Here is a 21,148-nt window from a genome sequence, read left to right on the forward strand (position 1 = left end):
GAGGCACAGTGTAAATGCCAATTTATGGTCTTTGCCTTCAGAATCCTGCAGGGGTTTATTCTGATTTTATATTACCAACCAGATAATACCTTAGTTTTCACATTTTTATTCTTCTTATGATATATAACATCATTTTTTCCCTCAAAGAACATAAATAATCATCTCTATTTTGAAGAGTAGGAGAGATTTTGAAGACATTTTCAAACAAAAGTCTTTGGAAGAGAAGCCTTTCTTCAGAATTACTTTTAGTTTCACACATGGTGCCTCACAAAGCACGACTGGAACTGGCAAAGTGCAGTTTCTCTGCTCAAGGATTTCTAAGAACAGTTTGAGAATTCTTTCCCACAAACTTTGAATCTGATTTAACAGAAATCGTCTCCTCATCTCCCTGTTCTGCCAGTGCTGTGGCTGCAATAGAACATTTTCTTTCTCTTGTAGTCAGATTTTACCACCAGGAGCCCAACTCTGTCACTTCCAGGAATTTCTAGTTAAGTTCTCCATGATTTTGAAATGCTTTTCCTTTTAAATATGACCTGCCTGCCCCTTTTTCAGCTCCATAAATCAGTATTTCTTATACAGAAATTTCCCATTGTCCAATATTCTCAATTTCTATTGAAGCTCCTTGAGCACAGCCTTGCAATCAGTTTCTTTCACACCCTGGAATAACCTGAAGTTTCGTGGCTCTCTATCCAGTATCAGAATGCAACAAACCCTACATTAACAAATTAAAGTAGGATGGGAAAATTTGTAGAATATCTGAGTAGCCTGTGGCATTGTTGAACTTGTTTCTCATTTGCAATTATATTTACAAGGGTTTGTGTTGCTGCAAGGGTGTAGAATGCTGCTATTCCAAGTAACCCAGGCCACTTTGTGTGAATTCCGTGGAATAGAAAATTTATTTAACATTAAACAGCTCTATTATTCCCTGAATGGGCTTTTCTTCCTTGTTTCTATTAACAACTGCCTCTTAAACATTGTGGTAAATTTTATGGACTGTGCTTTTAGTGAGCACAGCTTGTAGTTATAATTCAGCTATAGGAATAAAATACATTTCCCACTGATTTATGAGTTGCTTTCTTTTGCCCTTTCCAAGTGTTTGGATTTATACAGTTTCTCCTGGTGTTTTACTGTGCAGCCTTGCTGAGAGGATGAATGGATTACCTCCTCTTTTACCTTTTATTTGCCTTTTTGAAGGATGTGGTTTTAAACACAAGCACTCTGCAGCCCTTGCACCACTGGGATTTCTGAGACACCCTGCACTGGTCAGACTGGGAGATGGGGCAGAACTGAGCATCCCCAGCAGTGTTTGATTTCTGGACCATCCAACACTGGTCAGACTGGGAGATGGAGCAGAACTGAGCATCCCCAGCAGTGTTTGTTGGTTCTCTGGACCATCCAACACTGATCAGATGGGAGATGGGGCAGCAATGAGCATCCCCAGCAGTGTTTGATTTGTTTGTTCTCTGAGCCTCCCAGCCCTGGTCAGACTGGGAGATGGGGCAGCAATGACCATCCTCAGCAGTGTTTGATTTCTGAGCCATCCAGCACTGGTCAGATGGGACACGGGGCAGAACTGAGCATCCCCAGCAAAGTTTGTTTGATTTCTGGACCATCCAACACTGGTCAGACTGGGAGATGGGGCAGAACTGAGCATCCCCAGCAGTGTTTGATTTCTGAGGCACCCAGCCCTGGTCAGATGGGAGATGTGGCTGCAAGGAGCATCTCCAGCAATGTTTTTGTTTTCTGAGCCTCCCAGCAGTGGCCAAATGGGAGATGGGACAGAACTGAGCATCCCCAGCAATGTTTGATTTGTTTGTTCTCTGGTCAGACTGGGAGATGGAGCAGAACTGAGCATCCCCAGCAATGTTTGTTTGATTTCTGGACCATCCAGCCCTGGTCAGACTGGGAGATGGGGCAGCAATGACCATCCTCAGCAGTGTTTGTTTGTTTGTTCTCTGAGCTTCCCAGCCCTGGTCAGACTGGGAAATGGGGCAGAACTGAGCATCCCCAGCAATGTTTGTTTGATTTCTGGACCATCCAGCACTGGTCAGACTGAGAGATGGGGCAGAACTGAGCATCCCCAGCAGTGTTTGTTTGTTCTCTGGACCATCCAGCACTGGTCAGACTGGGAGATGGAGCAGAACTGAGCATCCCCAGCAGTGTTTGTTTGATTTCTGGACCATCCAGCCCTGGTCAGACTGGGACACGGGGCAGAACTGAGCATCCCCAGCAATGTTTGTTTGATTTCTGGACCATCCAGCACTGGTCAGACTGGGAAATGGGGCAGCAATGAGAATCCCCAGCAATGTTTGTTTGATTTCTGGACCATACAGCCCTGGTCAGAATGGGAGATGGGGCAGAACTGAGCATCCCCAGCAGTGTTTGTGTTTTCTGAGGCACCCAGCCCTGGTCAGAGGGTAGATGGGGCAGAACTGAGCATCCCCAGCAGTGTTTGTTTGTTTCTGGACCATCCAGCACTGATCAGACTGAGAGATGGGGCAGCAATGAGCATCCCCAGCAGTGTTTGATTTCTGAGGCACCCAGCTCTGGTCAGATGGGAGATGTGGCTGCAAGGAGCATCCCCAGCAGGGTTTTTGTTTTCTGAGCCTCCCAGCAGTGGCCAAATGGGAGATGGGACAGAACTGAGCATCCCCAGCGATGTTTGATTTGTTTGTTCTCTGGTCAGACTGGGAGATGGGGCAGCAATGAGAATCCCCAGCAGTGTTTGTTTGATTTCTGGACCATCCAGCCCTGGTCAGACTGGGAGATGGGGCAGAACTGAGCATCCCCAGCAGTGTTTGTTTGATTTCTGGACCATCCAACACTGATCAGATGGGAGATGGGGCAGCAATGACCATCCTCAGCAGTGTTTGTTTGTTTGTTCTCTGAGCTTCCCAGCCCTGGTCAGACTGGGAAATGGGGCAGCAATGAGCATCCCCAGCAGTGTTTGATTTCTGAGGCACCCAGCCCTGGTCAGATGGGAGATGGGGCAGAACTGAGCATCCCCAGCAATGTTTGATTTGTTTGTTCTCTGAGCTTCCCAGCCCTGGTCAGACTGGGAGATGGGGCAGAATTGAGCATCCCCAGCAGTGTTTGTTTGATTTCTGGACCATCCAGCACTGATCAGATGGGAGATGGGGCAGAACTGAGCATCCCCAGCAGTGTTTGTTTGTTCTCTGAGCCTCCCAGCCCTGGTCAGACTGGGAGATGGGGCAGAACTGAGCATCCCCAGCAGTGTTTGATTTCTGAGGCACCCAGCCCTGGTCAGATGGGAGATGTGGCTGCAATGAGCATCTCCAGCAGTGTTTTTGTTTTCTGAGCCTCCCAGCAGTGGCCAAATGGGAGATGGGGCAGAACTGAGCATCCCCAGCAATGTTTATTTGATTTCTGGACCATCCAGCACTGATCAGATGGGAGATGGGGCAGCAATGACCATCCCCAGTAGTGTTTGTTTGTTCTCTGAGCTTCCCAGCCCTGATCAGACTGGGAGATGGGGCAGAACTGAGCATCCCCAGCAGTGTTTGTGTTTTCTGAGGCACCCAGCCCTGGTCAGAGGGTAGATGGGCAGCAGTGAGCATCCCCAGCAGTGTTTGCAGGTGTTCCTGGGTTTGCTGGCACACCTTGAACATTCCTGTCAGCCCCAGGTCGCTGCTTTTCCTTTTGCTCTCAGGGTCTGGCCCCCGTGCTGGTTCTGCAGGTCGGACAGAGGGTGGGAGAGGAGCTTTCTTTCCTCAGCCCCCGCCCCTCCTACTCCGTGATTAACCCTTGAGGGGTGCCCTGGGCTGACAGAGCTCCAGAACCCTCCTCTGCTTTCATTGATTACAAACACTGAGTGTTTATTCCCTCCTTTCCAAAGTGTATTCTCTGGGTGGCTTCTTTTGGGGGTTTTCAGGTGGACGTGTCAAGTTTTTGGGGCCATTTTTAGATGGCTTCAGAGCTGGACCTGATGAACGGAGAGGAAAATGTCATCTCATGTGCTTGGAGTCAGCAGTGCTTTTAAAGTCATCTATGTCAAAAAATGCCATTATTGGTCATTTGTGAACTCTGTTTTTTTCATTAAATTACTTTTTATCATGGACCTGTTTTGACACCCAACATTTGCTAGAGATCCTGGATATTTTCTTTGTTTTCACAGCTAAATTAAGGTGCGGGGAACTCTCATTTGCAGTTCTTTATTTGAAACAAACCCATAAAAATTTGCTTCTTCTGTCCCATAGTGAGGTCAGTTTTCATTCCTGTGAGTGTTTTTGATAAATTCATGCTTGAAAAGGAAATTCCCAGGTCTGGTGAGGCTGTGGTGCACCAGGAGTGTGCCTGGCTCTGGGCTGGGTGCAGGGGGCAACACTGTGGCTTCAAAAACACTTTAAATTTCCAATTAAAAATTTAACTGCACTTATCCTCTCAGTAGCCTGGACCCTTTTCCCACATCCATAGTGGTTTCTAATGTGTGATTTCTTTGGGAAATTAGTAGTTTGGATAATATTTTAATCCTATCAGTATTGCTGTTCAGTGTGTTTGTTCATCATCACATCATTGGAACATTTTTGCTTCATTCTAAAAATGTTTTGAGTGTGTGTGGTGTGTGGATAAAAACTAAGAAAAAAAAATCTTTCTATCTCTCCTTTTAAATAATAAAAATTCTGTTGTGGTTTTTTTAAAGCAAGGCTTTATAGGTATTTTTTGTTGTTCCTTTGCTTTTCCTGCTGCAGTTGGCAAAACACTGATTTTGTCGGAATTGGGGGCATCAGCCACCGAGGCTCTTTCTCCTCCCTTTTCGTGCTTGTTTATTTGTTTAGGAGCATCTCTGGCTGTGCCAGCGGAGTTCTTGGAAAGAGGTGTTTTTTTTTTTTAGTTAGGTTGTGCTCCCTCTGCTGACTCTGCAGCAACAGGACACGGAGAGGTTCGGGTCCCGTGCCGGGAAATGGGGGGAAATCGGGAATGCGAGAAACAGCAACGGGCAACAGCTTTGAGTCGTTGTTTGGGACACAAAAAAATTCACAAAGTTTGGTAAATCCGAAACAAAATTATCTCTGCTTGATACAAATGATGTCTATTGGATAAAGTTCATTATAGTGGCGGTTGCTATTAGTGAGAAATATATAATTTTTGTTATTGAGGAAGGTGTCTCCTAAAGATTTAAAGCTTAGAGCTCCACTGTACTCTGGCATAAACAGGAATATCCAAAATCTGTGGGGTAATCCCACACCTGCTGAGAGGAGAGATGTTCTATGGGCAGCACAGGGAACGGAGGGAAGTTCTCTCACTGGAAAAGCCGAGAATTGAAGCAAGAATCTGAGGGGGTTTGGCCAGGAAAAATCAAATGCAGTAAGATGGGATTTTCTCTCAATAACCTGAAGTTCACATCCCTTACTGGGAGCTGAGGGCAGCGCTGATAAATGCAGAATTGAGCCGCTCCAGCATTGCCACACAGAATTTGTGTGTCAGAGGCAACGAGAGAGCTCAGTTATGGGGAGGGGAAGTGCCGGTGGAGCCATCGCTTAGGGGAGATGTGCTTTTACAAGGCACACATAAAATGTGTTGGTTTTCTTCCAAATAGATCAATAAATTGGATCTATGGGGCACCAAGCTGCCCCTTCACCGTCTCCAAATTCTTCCTAAAAGCTGAGGATGATTGTATAATCTTAACCAACTTTTGTAGAGATTATTTCACAGAGGGTCTGAGCTGCCTTAATTAAATTAATTGGGGAAAGTTCCATTAATTTCTGTAGGACTTGTATATGAGTTTACTTGACAAACTCTGACACATTTATACATGAGAGGAAATCCAAACTATTCCATGAAATTTGTCTTCATTAAGAAAAACCCACAGATTTTGAAAAACCCATGATTTTGAAGTGCTTTTCCTTTTAAATCTGACCTACCTGCCCGTGAGCATTTCAGGTCTATAAATCAGTATTTCTTATATAGAAATCATATTATTTAGTTCACATATTTATTTTAACGCATTTATACATGAGAGGAAATCCAATCTATTCCATTAAATTTGTCTCCATTAAAAAAAAAACCACTGTTTTGAAAAACCCATGATTTTGAAGTGCTTTTCCTTTTAATTCTGACCTACCTGCCCATGAGTATTTCAGATCCATGAATCAATATTTATATAGAAATAACATTATTTAGTCAGGTATCAATTTGTTCAAATTTATTTCTGCCCATGTCTTGTCATTATACCTTCCTTGATTTTAATAAAGCTGAGAGGCTTTACCTATTTATTTTTGTATTCTTATTTTCTGTAACTCCTGTCAGTTGGGATATTCTGGTTGCTTCATTAAATACCTGTAGGGTCATATTTTGGTAGTTTTGTCTGGAAAGAGCGTGTCCAGAATGCAGCACAACAGGCCCTTCAGGTTACCTGAGCCAGGCAGTGTTTATGGTAAGGAGCAGCTTGTGATCCAGGATGTTTTTCATACCATGGCGATCTCCTCTGTTAGATTTTATGTTCTCCCAGCAGGGAATAACTGTCTGAGGAGCTGGAGAGCAGATCAGTCAGGGGATGAGGAGATGAGATTTCTGCCTCTCAGCAGCAGAGTGACCAGGGCTGGCTGTGCCAGGTGAGCTCAGTGCCTTGAACATGACCCTGAGCAGCTCCAGAGGGATTGAACAGGGTGAAGGCACTCAGCAAGCTCCGTATCTCAGAATTAAATGTTACCTCAGCAGCATTATCTCTTTCACTCCCGCTCTTTTGGAGGATTAAATGCCCAAGCTCCTCCATCTGACTTCCCAAAAAACATCTCTGCTGCTGTTCTGCACAGCCTCTTGCAGGCTGAAGAGGATTTTGTACATGAGAATCTTCTAAATCAGAGAAATATTTACAGATCCATTACCTGGATGTCACAAAGCAGCTTTGAGTTATAAAAGCATTCTCTAATCTCTTTGTTGGACTTGTCCGTTGGATTTTTAATCTTGGTTTGTTGGTTTTTCAGTCTTTTAAAGCCATGGAAGACAACAATTAGTTGATTTTCTCTTTTCCGGAGGGAAATGTTGTCATTCCCCTGGCACTCAGCAAGCTCCGTATCTCAGAATTAAATGTTACCTCAGCAGCATTATCTCTTTCACTTCTCCTCTTTTGGAGGATTTAATGTCCAAGCTCCTCCATCTGACTTCCCAAATAACATCTCTGCTGCTGTTCTGCACAGCCTCTTGCTGGCTGAGGAGGATTTTGCACATGAGAATCTTCTAAATCAGAGAAATATTTACAGATCCATTACCTGGATGTCACAAAGCAGCTTTGAGTTATAAAACCATTCCCTACTCTGTTCGTTGGACTTGTCCATTGGATTTTTAATCTTGATTGTTGATTTTTGGGTCTTTTAAAGCCATGGAAGACTGCTATTAGTTGATTTTCTCTTTTCCAGAGGGAAATGTTGTCATTCCTCTTTCCTGGGGAGGGAAGTACAAAGTACACAGCAAAAATCAAGTAAAGCTACATGCAAAATAGAAGTGTTTGTAAAATAATCATTAAACATAGGAACAGTCTTCACATTTTGGTTTTCAATAATAATACAAGAATAAAAATAGCATGGAAGATGTTTCCTTCGTTTGAGTATCTCTAATATAAATTAATCTGAAAAAAAAATTATTTCTATTGTCATAGAAAATTTTGTTAAATTGAACAAGATACCCATAATTTGCTTAAATCATATGTGAAGATTGAAACTTTAAAACTTCAACAAGATGCTTTGTGTTTTATACCCAAAACCTGAGCAAATCTGGAAGTTCCCATCATTCAGAAATGCTTGTTAACAGTATAACTGTGGGATCTTGAGAGTCATGGGATGTTAACCTCTGGAAGGGGTGGAGTTTACAGGCTTTACACTAAAGGTTTGTAAAGATTTTATTACCTTGCAGCAGAAAGAGGAGCAGGATAAAGCAGAATTGCTCAGTGCCCTGCAGTGGCTGATAGGTGCAGCCACAATTCCCTGGTTTTCTCTTCAGGGTGATCTTGGCATTTGTGTTTCCTCTGTTCTCTGTGTGTGATTTGGACAGACACAGAGATAAAAACAACTGGCAGGGGAAAAACATGAAACCCAATCCCTTCCATTCAATAATGCTTAACAAGTTACTTGCTAATTATTACATTTTATTTTGTTTCTTCTAAAACATAACAAAAATCTAAACCATCACACTTGTAGGCTAGAGATACTTTTACCACAAAACCACTTTGGCATTTTTTGGTCGACTTTGCTGAAATGATTTGGCTGTGCTGACTGGGAAATGAGATTTCTGATAAGGAATTACTACAAGCTCTTAGATTTTGGAGCTTGTGAGTGGCAAGCCAGACCTCTGGACTCACCTGCTTATCTGAGTTAGTCTGAGCTGTGAGATATCTGCACCCAGGGAAGTTCCTGCGCTCTCTGGGTTGTAATGATGCAGGAGTGTCACAGAATTACTCATGTTCCACATCATGGACTTCTCCAGAACGTCCCAGCCGTGGGCTGGGTGAAGTGAAACCCAGCTCAGCTCTGAATTGCTGCTCAGCCCACAGGGGTGTGAAACTGGAGCTTTTTAACTCGAAAAGACAAAAGTGCTGAGGTCTCCAGGTTGTGAGGATGTTTCTCAGAGGTTTGATGGAGAGTGCAGCAAAACTGTTCATTCTCCAGTGGGATCAGGGGCAGGTGATGGAGTTCACCTCTCCTCAGAGAGTGGCCCCAGCTTGTCCTTGCCTTTGAGCAGGTGCTGAACCTCTGCAGGAGGGGCAGGGAGGGCAGGGAGGTGTCTGTGCAGGGGCAGCTGTGCCTGTGGGTCCTTTTGATGTTTTGGCTTTCCTTGTCCACACAGCAACCTGGGAATTCCTGGGAGGAACCTCCAGCCATCCTTCACCCTTGAGGCAGAGCGCCAGCACAGAGCAATAACCCTCAGTGTCTCTTGTCTAAAGGGCTATAAAACAATTTAAAATGTCTCTTGGTTTCTGTATTTTTTAAAGATGAGTCTGGCCATTGCAAGAAATGGGTTCCTAAGAAGGAGTCTGTCCTGGTTTATTGTTTCATTGGGAAATCTGGTTTGGGAAAACATTTCCCAGTGCTCATGGCCAGGGATTTCACTTTGTGCTCACAGAAAATGTCATCAAATCAGAGAATCTCCTGAGCTGAAGGGACCCCAAGGACCATCCAGTGAGAAAATGTCATCAAATCAAGAATCCCCTGAGCTGAAGGGACCCCCAAGGACCATCCAGTGAGAAAATGTCATCAAATCAGAGAATCCCCTGAGCTGAAGGGACCCCAAGGACCATCCAGTGCAGCTCCTGGTCACCCCAACAGTCCCACCCCGGGCATCCCTGGGGGCTCCTGGAGCTCTGGCAGCCTTGGGAATGTCACCATTCCCTGGGCAGAGCTCGTGGTTTGAGCCCTGCACTTGAAACTTGGCCGTTTGGGAGATAACACCCAACACCAAGGTACCCTGACAAGCTGCCATGGATTGCCCCAGGGATTGTGACAATTTTACATCCTGTTGTTTCCCTCCTTTTCTGAAGGATAACATCCCTGATATCCCATCCAGTGGGACTGGGGGTGGCTGGGGTGCAGCAGCCCCTGTTTGTTTTCCCACTGCAGTGAGAATCTCTCTGCTCAAATTTAAGAATTTAGAAGATCAAGGTCAAGGCAGAACAACTTCAGGGTTGTGCTGGGAGTCCCAAAAGTGGGAGGAATGCTGGGGGCATTCCTGAGGGAGGGCAAAGTGCCGCTGTTTCTGGGCACTGGCATTCAGCAGAGCTGATGGGAGGCAGGCACAGCTTCATTACCTGTCAAGAACAGCTGAGCTCCAAACTCTGGAGCGCCCCTGTTCCAATGTCTTTATTTTGCAACAGCACTTCTGGCCCTGTGACGGAGTGGTTTTGATTCAAAGCAGATCAAATCAAAGTTTCTGTTATCTGGAGGTTAAAGGCCACTCACTTGATTGGGTTTAAAGTCCAAATTAAACAGCCAAAGTGACCAAGCTATTTTAGTTCTGAAACATCTCTGCTATTTTTAGGGTAGAATGTTCTTTTTATAAATAGTGGAAAATTAAACACAGACACTGGTTATAAAATAGCCTTTGCACTTGCTGTAACTTCCAGACTTTTTCATTGTTGAAGTCTGTCTAAATCAAGGATTGTGGTTTATTTGCTGTAACTTACAAACTTTTTCATGGTTGAAATATATCTAAATCTAAGATTTTGGTTCACTTGTTGTAACTTAGAAACTTTTTCGTAGTTGAAATCTGTCTAAACAAGGATTTTGGTTCACTTGCTGTAATTTACACACTTTTTCATAGTTGAAGTATATCTAAATCAAGGATTTTGGTTCACTTGCTGTAACTCACAAACTTTTTCAGAGTTGAAATATATCTAAATCAAGGATTTTGGTTCAGCTATTTGTCAAAAGAGGACTTGGAGAAACATTTCATATCTCAAACTAAATTCACTCAACTTGCAGAAGATTTTTGCAGACAGAAGTATGTTATTTGTTTTCTGCTTTTAAGGTTTGCATGAATATATATGGAATTTGAAAAGTCATAATTTACATTTCCTTGATCCTTTTGGGATTAAACTTTTGGCAAACTCGAAGGAGCACGGTTTTCAAATATTTCTGGTTTTTTGGAGGAAAACCACCACTATTTAATACCAGCCACTTTGGGGCTTTTTCTTAATATAAAAACTCTTGAGATTTTCAGGCACTTGGGAAGAATGGTTCTTAGAGTTTGCAAAAATGAGAATTATTTGTGGAAGACTTCTAATTTTATTGATATGCATGCTATGGAGAGATGCAGTTAAAGTTTTAATGTTGAGCCTGTGAACATGGGACACTTGGAGCTCAGCTTGGGGCCGAACAGACTGGAGATAAACATCCTAAAATGTCATTTTCTTGTTGGTGTTTGCAGGGATTACAATGGTTGACACAGAAATGCCGTTTTGGCCCCTGAATTTTGGAATCAGCCCCGTGGATCTGTCAGCCATGGATGATCACACACATTCCTTTGACATCAAGCCCTTCACCACCGTTGACTTCTCCAGCATTTCCTCCCCTCACTATGAAGATCTCCCCCTTGCCAGAGCTGACCAGTCAGGCCTGGATTACAAATATGATATCAAGCTCCAGGATTGCCAAAGTAAGCTCTGCCTTTTTCTGAAGCGTTTCCCTCGTGTCTGTGTGTCCGGTTTTCGGCTGTTTGGAGGGCCTGGAAAGGCCCGGAGTGGCCTTGGGGCAGCCGCGTATCGAAGGACGAGAAGAGGCTTCAGTTCTTCTTTCGGTCTTTATGTTTATTAATTGTTTATCTAAAAGATTTTCTCTGGGCCCGACAGAGCTCTGCTCAGCAGCCAGCCATGAGCACACTGTGCTGCCCTCCAGACAGCCACCTATCTTTATACCCATTGTTACGTGTACAATATTTATCATTTTTCCCCAATACCTTTCACCCTTATTGCCGGGTGCACTTTCAGTAATGACCAATCCCAAAGTGCCACCATCACCAAAGAAGATGGAGGAGAAGAAGAAGAAGAAGAAGGACAGGACACGCCCCAATTCCTCCATCTTACTTCTCTAAACCCCCCTGTACAGAAATCCTAAACCCTGTGTTTCACTCTCTAATTAACCAATCCCTTCACCATTCACCCCGGTGAAACCCTCCTGTCCTCATACAGGTGTCGTCTCCTGTGTAGGATCAAAGTCCAGCCACCAGACACTTCTGGAACATTCCAGGACTCCCGAGCCCCCCAAGGGTGCTCTCGGTGACTCAGCATCTCAGGACTCAGATCCTGAGATCCCACATCCGTGTTCCCTTCATTCCCTGGAACGCGCGCTAGCAGCAAAGGGATTTGGGATTCAGATCTCCTGTGTCCGCAGAGATGTTCTTGAGGGCAGAGAGAAAAGGGAAAATGCTCATAGCAGACCTTCACCCTGCCAGAGCAGCAGCTGGAGCTTGGGAGAGGTACCATAAATATCCAAAATTATTGTAGACACATTTTAGTAGAACATGGACCCCTCTGTTGTCTCCTGCTCCTGCACCTCGTGTGCAGCTTTTTCTTTGAACTCAGTGCACACAGTGCAGAATAAAGTCCCTGAATGTTGAGCATAATCTGAATTATTAATATGTGCAGCTTTTCAATTCCAAACAGCCTCAGAAAGGGCTGGAGTAGAAATGTTGGCTGCATCTGAGGCACAGCATTGTTCCAGCTCCATCACAGGATGGTTTACCTGCTGTGAAACATGCTGCTCTTCCACAATTTACACCGAAAAATTACACTCAGTCCTCCTTTTAAGAAAGGAAGAGACCTATTCCTAAATAAATTGTCACTGCATTCCTGCTCTGAGTGGGAATGTGAGGTTTTTATTGAGGATCCACTTCTGCTTAGATCTGACCTCACTTTTATTTGTAGTCACCAGTACAAGAACTCTTTCAGGGAATTCTTGCTGGGGGAATTGTGGTGTTTAATTTGGTTGGTACAGTGAAGCAGGAGCTGTGTGTCTCTGCACTACTACTGTAATAAATAAATGGACATTTTTCCTCCAGACATTTCTTTTTCTTTTGTTTAATTAGAATTATTCATAACACTTTAATGCCAAGTACTTTAAAGAGTGCAGCAGAGTTTAGACAGCATAAATCCTCCTCATCTTTACTTAGATAATTTCTTCTTAGTTTATATAGGAATAAATCTTTCCAGTTTGTTAAGTATAGCCAATCTGGAAAAATAAAAATATTCACCTTCCTTAAAGTTGAATAATTCTTCCTAATACTCTTCTTTAATAATCTTCTTTCTTAATACTCTTCTAATTCTTCTTTAATACTCTGTTACATCCCCCTGATGTAATGTAACTTTCACATTTCACAGCCCTCTTCTATGACCACTGATGATTGATTTAAAGACATCCTATTTACTTGTTTGAGACCATTCAATATTAGAAATTGCTCTCTTAATTAGAAACTTTCAGAAGAGAAAATTTATCTCAAAACTGCACCCAAAGTTGAAGAGTTTTCCCCAGGAGAGAGCTAAATTTCTGGAAATGTCTGAAATTAATATATATATATATATATATATATATATATATATATATATATATATATATATATATGAATGATATATTATTGGATATTTATTGAATAATATAATAATATAGTATATGGTCTATAGTATATATACTATATACCCTATACTATATACTATATACTAAATAATATTATATAATATTATATAATATTTTATAATATTATTATATACAATAATATATTATTATTGAAAAATATATTGTTGAATATACAGCTCTATTAGACACCTGAATATGTTTTAAACTAGATTAGACATTCCAGCCCATCTCCCTGTAGGAGTTTTCAACACCTTGAAGGAATAAACCAGGTGGAGACCGAGTAAAGCCTGAGTTCTCCGTACATTAATTTTTAGTATCCATCTTGAAACCCCTGCACACTCCAGAGCTGAAAGCTGGGTCTGTAGCACCCTTTGTCCAGCAGAACCTGCCCCTTCCAGCTTTTGCAGCCACTGCAATGCAGCTCCAGCTCCCAGCCCAGCATCCCTGGGATGTTTTGGGCTTATTCCTCACTACTTCTGGTGCCTCAGGTTTTGGCTTTTGTATTTTTCCCATTCTGTGCTGCTTTAGTGTGTGGGTCTGGGTTCATATGAGGGCATGGAGAGCTCTGTGCACAGAGCAGGGAGACAAAACAATTCCTGCTCCAGCTGGGCACCAAGGACAAATGACCCAAATCTCAGCCCAGGAGCACAAACCCCGTGGGCTGGAGAGAGAAAAACAAGCAGGGTGGGACTGCCTGGGCTAAAGCTGGGATGGGACAATGAACTGCAAGGTGCAAATGGAGCAGAACTGATCCCAGGGACAGACCCCATGACTGGTTGTGCATTTTGAGACCATTTTGGGCCCATTTTGGTTCATCTTGGGTGCAGCCCTGGCTGGGCTCTTGTGCTGCCCAAGGTGCATCCATGGAGGAGATCCTTTTAATAAATCCCCTTTATTCTTTAGCTCTGCCCATCCTCTGCTCTAGCTCAGCCTTCCCAAGGCATCCCTTGCTCCATGAACGCAGCTGGAATTGACCCCTCCCCTCTCCCCTGTGCCCAGGTGCCATCAAGCTGGAGCCTCCATCCCCGCCCTATTTCCCGGAGAAGGTGCAGCTGTACAGCAAAGCTCACGAGGAGGCGTCCAACTCGCTGATGGCCATCGAGTGCCGCGTGTGCGGCGACAAAGCCTCCGGCTTCCACTACGGCGTGCACGCCTGCGAGGGCTGCAAGGTGAGCCCCAAAAAAAAACCCCTCGGGCTGACATCTGACGCTGCGTTCATCTCAGTAATCACTTGGGAAAATCACACCTTGGTGCTTTTTAAAAAAAAAAAAAAAAAAGTTTTAGGTCTTTGCGTCAGTTTTCCTGCGTGTAACTTATGGGTTAATCAGCAGGAGTTTCTTTACACCTTGTTTTTTTAAAAATCTTGCTTTTTAAAATCTTGCTTTTTCAAAATCTTGTTTTTTTAAAACCCTGCTTGTTTTTTAAAAGCTTGGTTTTTTCTTGTTGATTGTATTGATCTATTCAAATTTTTCGTGCGTTTTCCCCTCTTCTTTCAATCATGCAAGTACATTTCATTCCCTTCCTTGGGTGTCATGTGCAAAAAATCTGAATTCTTAGAACGCACCAAACTCTTGCCCAACTCCAAAGCTCTAAACAACTAAAATTCAGGCTCTGATATTCTGATTAATTCAAGTTTTTTACCCATTTTACACATTTTGGGTGACTACAGAATGGTATTGAGGAATGTGCTTGCTGCTTTAAAACCCCACTGATTTTTTATGTCAGTGATATTTAGTGTTTATAGTATGTAAAGGACAATGGTAATAATTGCAGTCCTCAAGAATGAAGGAAGAAATGTCAGAGAATTAAATTATAATATTTCATTGAATTCAAAGAAAAACATTAGAGTTTAATGTGAAAACTCCATTTTCAGTATCTTGAGGAAAATAACAAAAAGGAAACAACCCATTCAGAGCTTAAATAAAATTCTTAGCAGTGAATTAGGAGCACACATAAAGCAATAAGTACAAAGTACATTACTTAAATTACAGTTAATTATATAAATAAAAGTTGGCATCATCTTTGTACTGTTATTATTCCCTGTGAGGAAAAAATAATTTTTACAAGGAAAAAAAGGGAGATAACTGTGGATAAACTTTATTAATTAATTATGACTGATCCAAAAAAACAGCTTTAAACTGTAGAAAGAGAAATAAGAACCATTTTCATTTACCAGAAATTGAACTGCTGTTGGCAGAATTTTTGGTTTGTTGTTGTTTTTAATGAATTTTCTACACTGGTTGTGAACTTTATATTTTGAAAATGTCCCATTTGGTTTGTAATAATTTTCCCACAAGCAGTGGGACAAACAGAGCTTTGCTTCCTTTGGAGTTGTGCCCTTAAATGCCATCCCTAATGTTCTTTAAACCCCACTGATTCCTTAAAGCTTCTCGGGCTTTTTGGGAATTTTATCCCTCCATTGAATGGGGTTGGAAACACAAAAGAGGATCAATAGGAGCAGAGAGGATGGTGACAGGAGCTGTGCTTCCTTTGGAAACCCATCTCTCAGGTGTCCTGGGTGGGTGGAGCAGGGCCAGGATGCACTGGAGGCTCCCTGGTTCCACCCTTTTCCCTCTTTCCTGGTCCCATCCTTTTCCCTGTTTCCTGATTCCATCCTTTTCCCTGTTTCCTGATTCCATCCTTTTCCCTGTTTTCTGGTCCCATCCTTTTCCCTGTTTCCTGGTTCCCTAATTTTCCCTGTTTTCTGGTCCCATCCTTTTCCATGTTTCCTGGTTCCCTAATTTTCCCTGTTTCCCTGATTCCATCCTTTTCCATGTTTCTCTGGTTCCATTCTTTTCTCCATTTACTGGTCCCATCCCTTTCCCTATTTCCTGGTTCCATCCCTTTCCCTGGTTCCTGGTCCCGTCCTTTTCCACGTTTCCTGTTCCATCCCTTTCCCCTGGTTCCTTTTCCATCCCTTTCCCTGTTTCCTGATTCCATCCTTTTCCCTGTTTTCTGGTTCCCTAATTTTCCCTGTTTCCTGTTCCATCCTTTTCCTGTTTTCCTGATTCCATCCTTTCCCCTGTTTTCTGGTCCCATCCTTTTCCATGTTTCTCTGGTTCCATTCTTTTCTCCATTTACTGGTCCCATCCCTTTCCCTATTTCCTGGTTCCATCCCTTTCCCTGGTTCCTGGTCCCATCCTTTTCCATGTTTCCTGTTCCATCCCTTTCCCCTGGTTCCTGTTCCATCCTTTTTCCTGTTTCCTGGTTCCCTAATTTTCCCTGTTTCCTGGTCCCATCCCTTTCCCTGTTTCCCAGTCCCATCCTTTTTTCTTGCTTCCCTGTTCCCATCCTTTTCCCTGTTTCCTGTTCCATCCTTTTTCCTGTTTCCTGGTTCCCTAATTTTCCCTGTTTCCTGGTCCCATCCCTTTCCCTGTTTCCCAGTCCCATCCTTTTTTCTTGCTTCCCTGTTCCCATCCTTTTCCCTGTTTCCTGATTCCATCCTTTTCTCTGTTTTCTGATTCCATCCTTTTCCCTGTTCCCATCCTATCCTTTTTCCTGTTTCCCTGGTTCCATAATTTTCCCCGTTCCCTGTTCCATCCTTTCCCTGTTCCCTGTCCCTGCAGGGTTTTTTCTCTGTTCCCTGTTCCATCCTGTCCCTGTTCCCTGTCCCTGTTCCCTGTTCCATCCTTTCCCTGTTCCCTGTCCCATCCTGTCCCTGTTCCCTGTTCCATCCTGTCCCTGTTTCCTGTCCCTGTTCCCTGTTCCATCCTGTCCCTGTTCCCTGTTCCATCCTTTCCCTGTTCCCTGTCCCATCCTGTCCCTGTTCCCTGTTCCATCCTGTCCCTGTTTCCTGTCCCTGTTCCCTGTTCCATCCTGTCCCTGTTCCCTGTTCCCTGTTCCATCCTGTCCCTGTTTTCTGTCCCTGTTCCCTGTTCCATCCTTTCCCTGTTCCCTGTTCCATCCTGTCCCTGTTCCCTGTCCCTGTTCCCTGTTCCCTGTTCCCTGTTCCATCCTGTCCCTGTTCCCTGTCCCTGTTCCCTGTTCCCTGTTCCCTGTTCCATCCTTTCCCTGTTCCCTGTTCCCTGTCCCTGTTCCCTGTCCCTGTTCCCTGTTCCCTGTCCCATCCTGTCCCTGTTTCCTGTCCCCGCAGGGATTTTTCCGCAGGACCATCCGGTTGAAGCTGATTTACGACAGGTGTGACCTGAACTGCCGCATCCACAAGAAGAGCAGGAACAAATGTCAGTACTGCAGGTTCCAGAAGTGCCTGGCTGTGGGAATGTCACACAATGGTGAGTGGTGGGGACTCTGGAAAAGAGCATGGAGCTCCTGAAAGTGCTGCTGGAATGCCCACACCTTCAGCTTAGAGAGAGATTGCCCTGATTTGGGAGCCTCTCCATGATTTAAAATTGCTTTCACATCAAAATCAGATTGGTGGAGATTTGCTTTTCTTGCTTTAATACATCATGTAACATGAGCTGGTTTTACTCTCCACCACTCCTGCTCATTGGAAGTTCCTCCTGAATATATCCCTTGTGTAATTGCTATTTTTCACTTCACTCTGTCATCTTCTGACCAGACCTTTTTTCCTGCTGGAGCTCAAGATGCCTTTCCTGGAAGCCAAAGACTTTATTAGGAAATATGGATCAGAGAATCTGAAGCCTTGTGAATAACAGCAACTCGATCCTGATTTCAAATTTCTTTCACATCAAAATCAGATAGATGGAGATTTGCTTTTCTTGCTTTAATACATAGTGTAACATGAGATGGTTTTACTCTCCACCACTCTTGCTCATTGGAAGTTCCTCCTGAATATATCCCTTGTGTAATTGCTATTTTTCACCCTTTTTCCTGCTGGAGCTCAAGATGCCTTTCCTGGAAGCCAAAGACTTTATTAGGAAATGTGGATTAGAGAATCTGAAGCCTTATGAATAACAGCAACTCGATCCTGATTTAAAATTTCTTTCACATCAAAATCAGATAGATGGAGATTTGCTTTTCTTGTTTCAATACATAGTGTAACATGAGCTGGTTTTACTCTCCACCACTCCTGCTCATTGGTAGCTCCTCCTTGTGTAATTGCTATTTTTCACCCTTTTTCCTGCTGGAGCTCAAGATGCCTTTCCTGGAAGCCAAAGACTTTATTAGGAAATATGGATCAGAGAATCTGAAGCCTTGTGAATAACAGCAACTCGAATTTGCTGCACAGGTCACTTACCAAGGGCTGTTGGCATCACTGAGTTAGCACTTCTCATACTGAAACCCAACAAATTGAAATGAAAATATTCATTTTCATGAATTGTACAGTTTTAAAAATTCCCATCCTCCTCCTTCCTAGGGCACCTCCATCTGTGGTCGCCTCCTTTACCATAAGTAATGGCAGGAAGAATATCACAATCCTGCTCTAGGAGAAAATCCCTCTAAACTTTGAAATTACCAGAGCAATTCATGTGGAAATACTTATGAATGTTTGGGCAGAAGGACATAATGAAGATTCTTTGTTGCCTTGCTTTGGCAAAGCTGAGTAAAAACAGGAATTAAATGTCATAACATAGAGACTTATGTAATTCTAAGGGTAAAGAATTGCAAACATGACTGGGAAAATAATTTCTCTGTGGTTTTTTTAGAACTTTCATTATTTTCAGTATAAAAAATGAGTGTGCTGTCCCCAAGAGGGAAGCTGGATTGTGGTTTGCAAAGTTTAATACATGCACTGAATGTAAATTGGTCTGGGAAATGTTTTGCTAATAGAAAATATGGTTTTCAAATTCCTGGGATGCAACAGTAACACTTAAAAATAAATCTAATTTTGAAATGCTACTGTGGGTATTTTTATAGTAATTTTTATAGTAATTTAAGAGGGTTTTTTATTATTATTTTCAAGGTGCATGCCAAATTCTCCCCTGGCCTGGCAGCACAGCTCCCAGTGGCGTCCATGGGATCCATGGGAAGCTCCCTCAGCAAGGGATGGCCCAGACCATTCTCCCTGCCCTATAACATCTAGAACAGCTTTAAAATTCACATTTCACCTGAATTTTCTCTCTTTAGCCACTGCCCAGGCAGAAGCTGTGGCAACAAAAGGTTCTAGGATTTGGGGAGGCAGGAAAAGAGCAAAACCATTTGCCCCAGGGCTCCAAGGAACATTTTCTTTTGCTCCAACCAGGAGTTCTCCCAACAAGAACTGTGTTTTGATTCAAACATTGCTTTCCACACTTGCCCTTTTTTATTCTGCCCTCTCTGGTTACAAAACACCCTCATTCCTTCATCATTTATAAATTAATTAATCAAAAAAAAGCTGAATTTCACTTTTGAGGACCCAGAAGCTTAAAGAAACTCAGCAATGGATGTGTTCCTACCCATAGCTAACCTTTAATATCTTAAATATTCTTTTAATATCTTAAATATTCTTTACATTTCATGTAGATTGGAAGTAGAACCAGGGTGTTTCACCAATAACACTGAGACATTTTAATGTTGCATCTCCAGATTCCACTTCGGCCACTTGTGTAGGGAAATTATCAGAATTTTGAATGCTTTGAGGCAGAATGTGGGTTATTTGTGCCTCAGGGTTCCAGCCTTGTGTGGATGTATTATTGCAAAAGGATCAGGACAGAAGGGGGACTGCAAGGGGACACTCAGCAGCTACAGCCACATTTTTTCATGTAGAAATGCTCCCTAGCACTTGGCTAAAGGTTAAAAAAGACAGTGGTGTTCTCATTGCTGGAATATTGTTTTCCTTTCCTTCTCTAGCCACAGTGCAGCTCTGGCCTTAACCCTGAGTGGTGCAGACTGGGTTCTCAAGTGCCACTGAGCAGCAGCTTGGTTCTTTTTGTGTTGAAACGTCATTTATTTTGTTCTATTCTGCTGAAAGTGCTGCTGGTGTTAGCTCAGCTACTGGAATGGGAAAAAAGCACACATGGCAATGCCTTTGTCATTGGGATTGCTCAATCTGGGCACATCTCCACCACCAAAATCAGACAGGCACCCAGCCTGGCTTTACCTTGTGTTTTCTAATGTAACAAACTGCGTTTATGGCCTTTTGGGAGTCTCCTTTATGCCCAGAATTAATCCAGACAATCAGAAGAGCAGTGCCCTACAGAAGAGTCTATAAAAATCATCTTTTTTACATTTAACTTCTCCAAGAGGCAAAACTGGGGTGAGGATGAATATTGTAGTCCTTCACAGAAAGGACAGAATGCAGCACGGGGGACTGACTGTGTTCACTGTTGGCTTTGTGCTCCTGACATTTGGGGAACGCTGGGATTCAAGGAAAAGGAGGAACTGCCCAAGGAAAGAGAGAAATCCATGCTCCAGCTGCAGGCTCCTGCCCAGACCTGCAGAGTCTGGGATGGCTGGGAGAGCAGCTGGGAGAGAATCCTCTCAGCCAGATTTCCAGAGCTCTCCAGGCTTTTCCCAGCCCTCCTGATCCCTCTGCAGGCTCTCCTATCCCAGCCTGACCTCTGGCAGTGGCATCATCATCAGCTCCTCCTCCTCCTCCCATCCAAAATCCTCCTTTCCCAATTCCTCCCATCAACCTCTCACTGCCTGAGCTCTCCCTGGTTTTGTCTCTGCCCCTTGAAAATGACAGGGACAAGGATTTTTATAAAAAGAAACTGCTAGGCTGGTCCCACAAAATTGATTTTGCCCCAAGTTTTGCCGGCAATGCTCACAAACATTGAACAGAATCTGCTGCATCTGATATCTCACCAATAAAATATATTCCAAATACATTTAGAATAATTTATTCTATGGAAAAATAAATCCTACGCCTATGAAATTGTAAGATAGGATTTCTTGATTCACAAATCTCCATGTTATTAGCAAATCATTGCATTTAAAACATACTTTATAATGAAATGTTGTATTAAAAATGCGTTTGAGTCTTGATCACCTTTTCTTTTGATGGAATGGCCAGTGGGATTCCAGATTCTGAATCTGCTTTTGCAAATCTCAGCTCTCAGGAGCAGACCCACAACAGAAACATTTCCTGGTGGTGCTCAGCATCATTTAATATCAAGGACACCCAGGTAATTCTGAAATATCCAGCAGGTCTCACTCCCAGGTTGCTGAAAGTGTTCTGTCATAAAAATAAACAACTTTGTTTCTACAGCCATGAAATAAGACAGCTGATC

At 43.2% G+C, this 21,148-nt stretch overlaps 1 protein-coding gene across 1 annotated transcript in view; it reads left to right on the forward strand.

Moving 5' to 3' along the window:
• Positions 1–21,148, forward strand: part of PPARG (peroxisome proliferator activated receptor gamma) — a 60,400-nt gene that overhangs the window by 24,001 nt on the left and 15,251 nt on the right. Inside the window, exons 2-4 of the mRNA XM_074550140.1 lie at positions 10,876–11,103; positions 14,076–14,245; positions 17,170–17,308. Coding sequence (XP_074406241.1) covers positions 10,884–11,103; positions 14,076–14,245; positions 17,170–17,308 — 529 coding nt within the window. The 5' untranslated portion in view covers positions 10,876–10,883. The remainder of the gene's footprint in view (positions 1–10,875; positions 11,104–14,075; positions 14,246–17,169; positions 17,309–21,148) is intronic.

Source organism: Zonotrichia albicollis, chromosome 12, assembly GCF_047830755.1.
Source record: "Zonotrichia albicollis isolate bZonAlb1 chromosome 12, bZonAlb1.hap1, whole genome shotgun sequence".
NCBI classification, from domain to species: domain Eukaryota; kingdom Metazoa; phylum Chordata; class Aves; order Passeriformes; family Passerellidae; genus Zonotrichia; species Zonotrichia albicollis.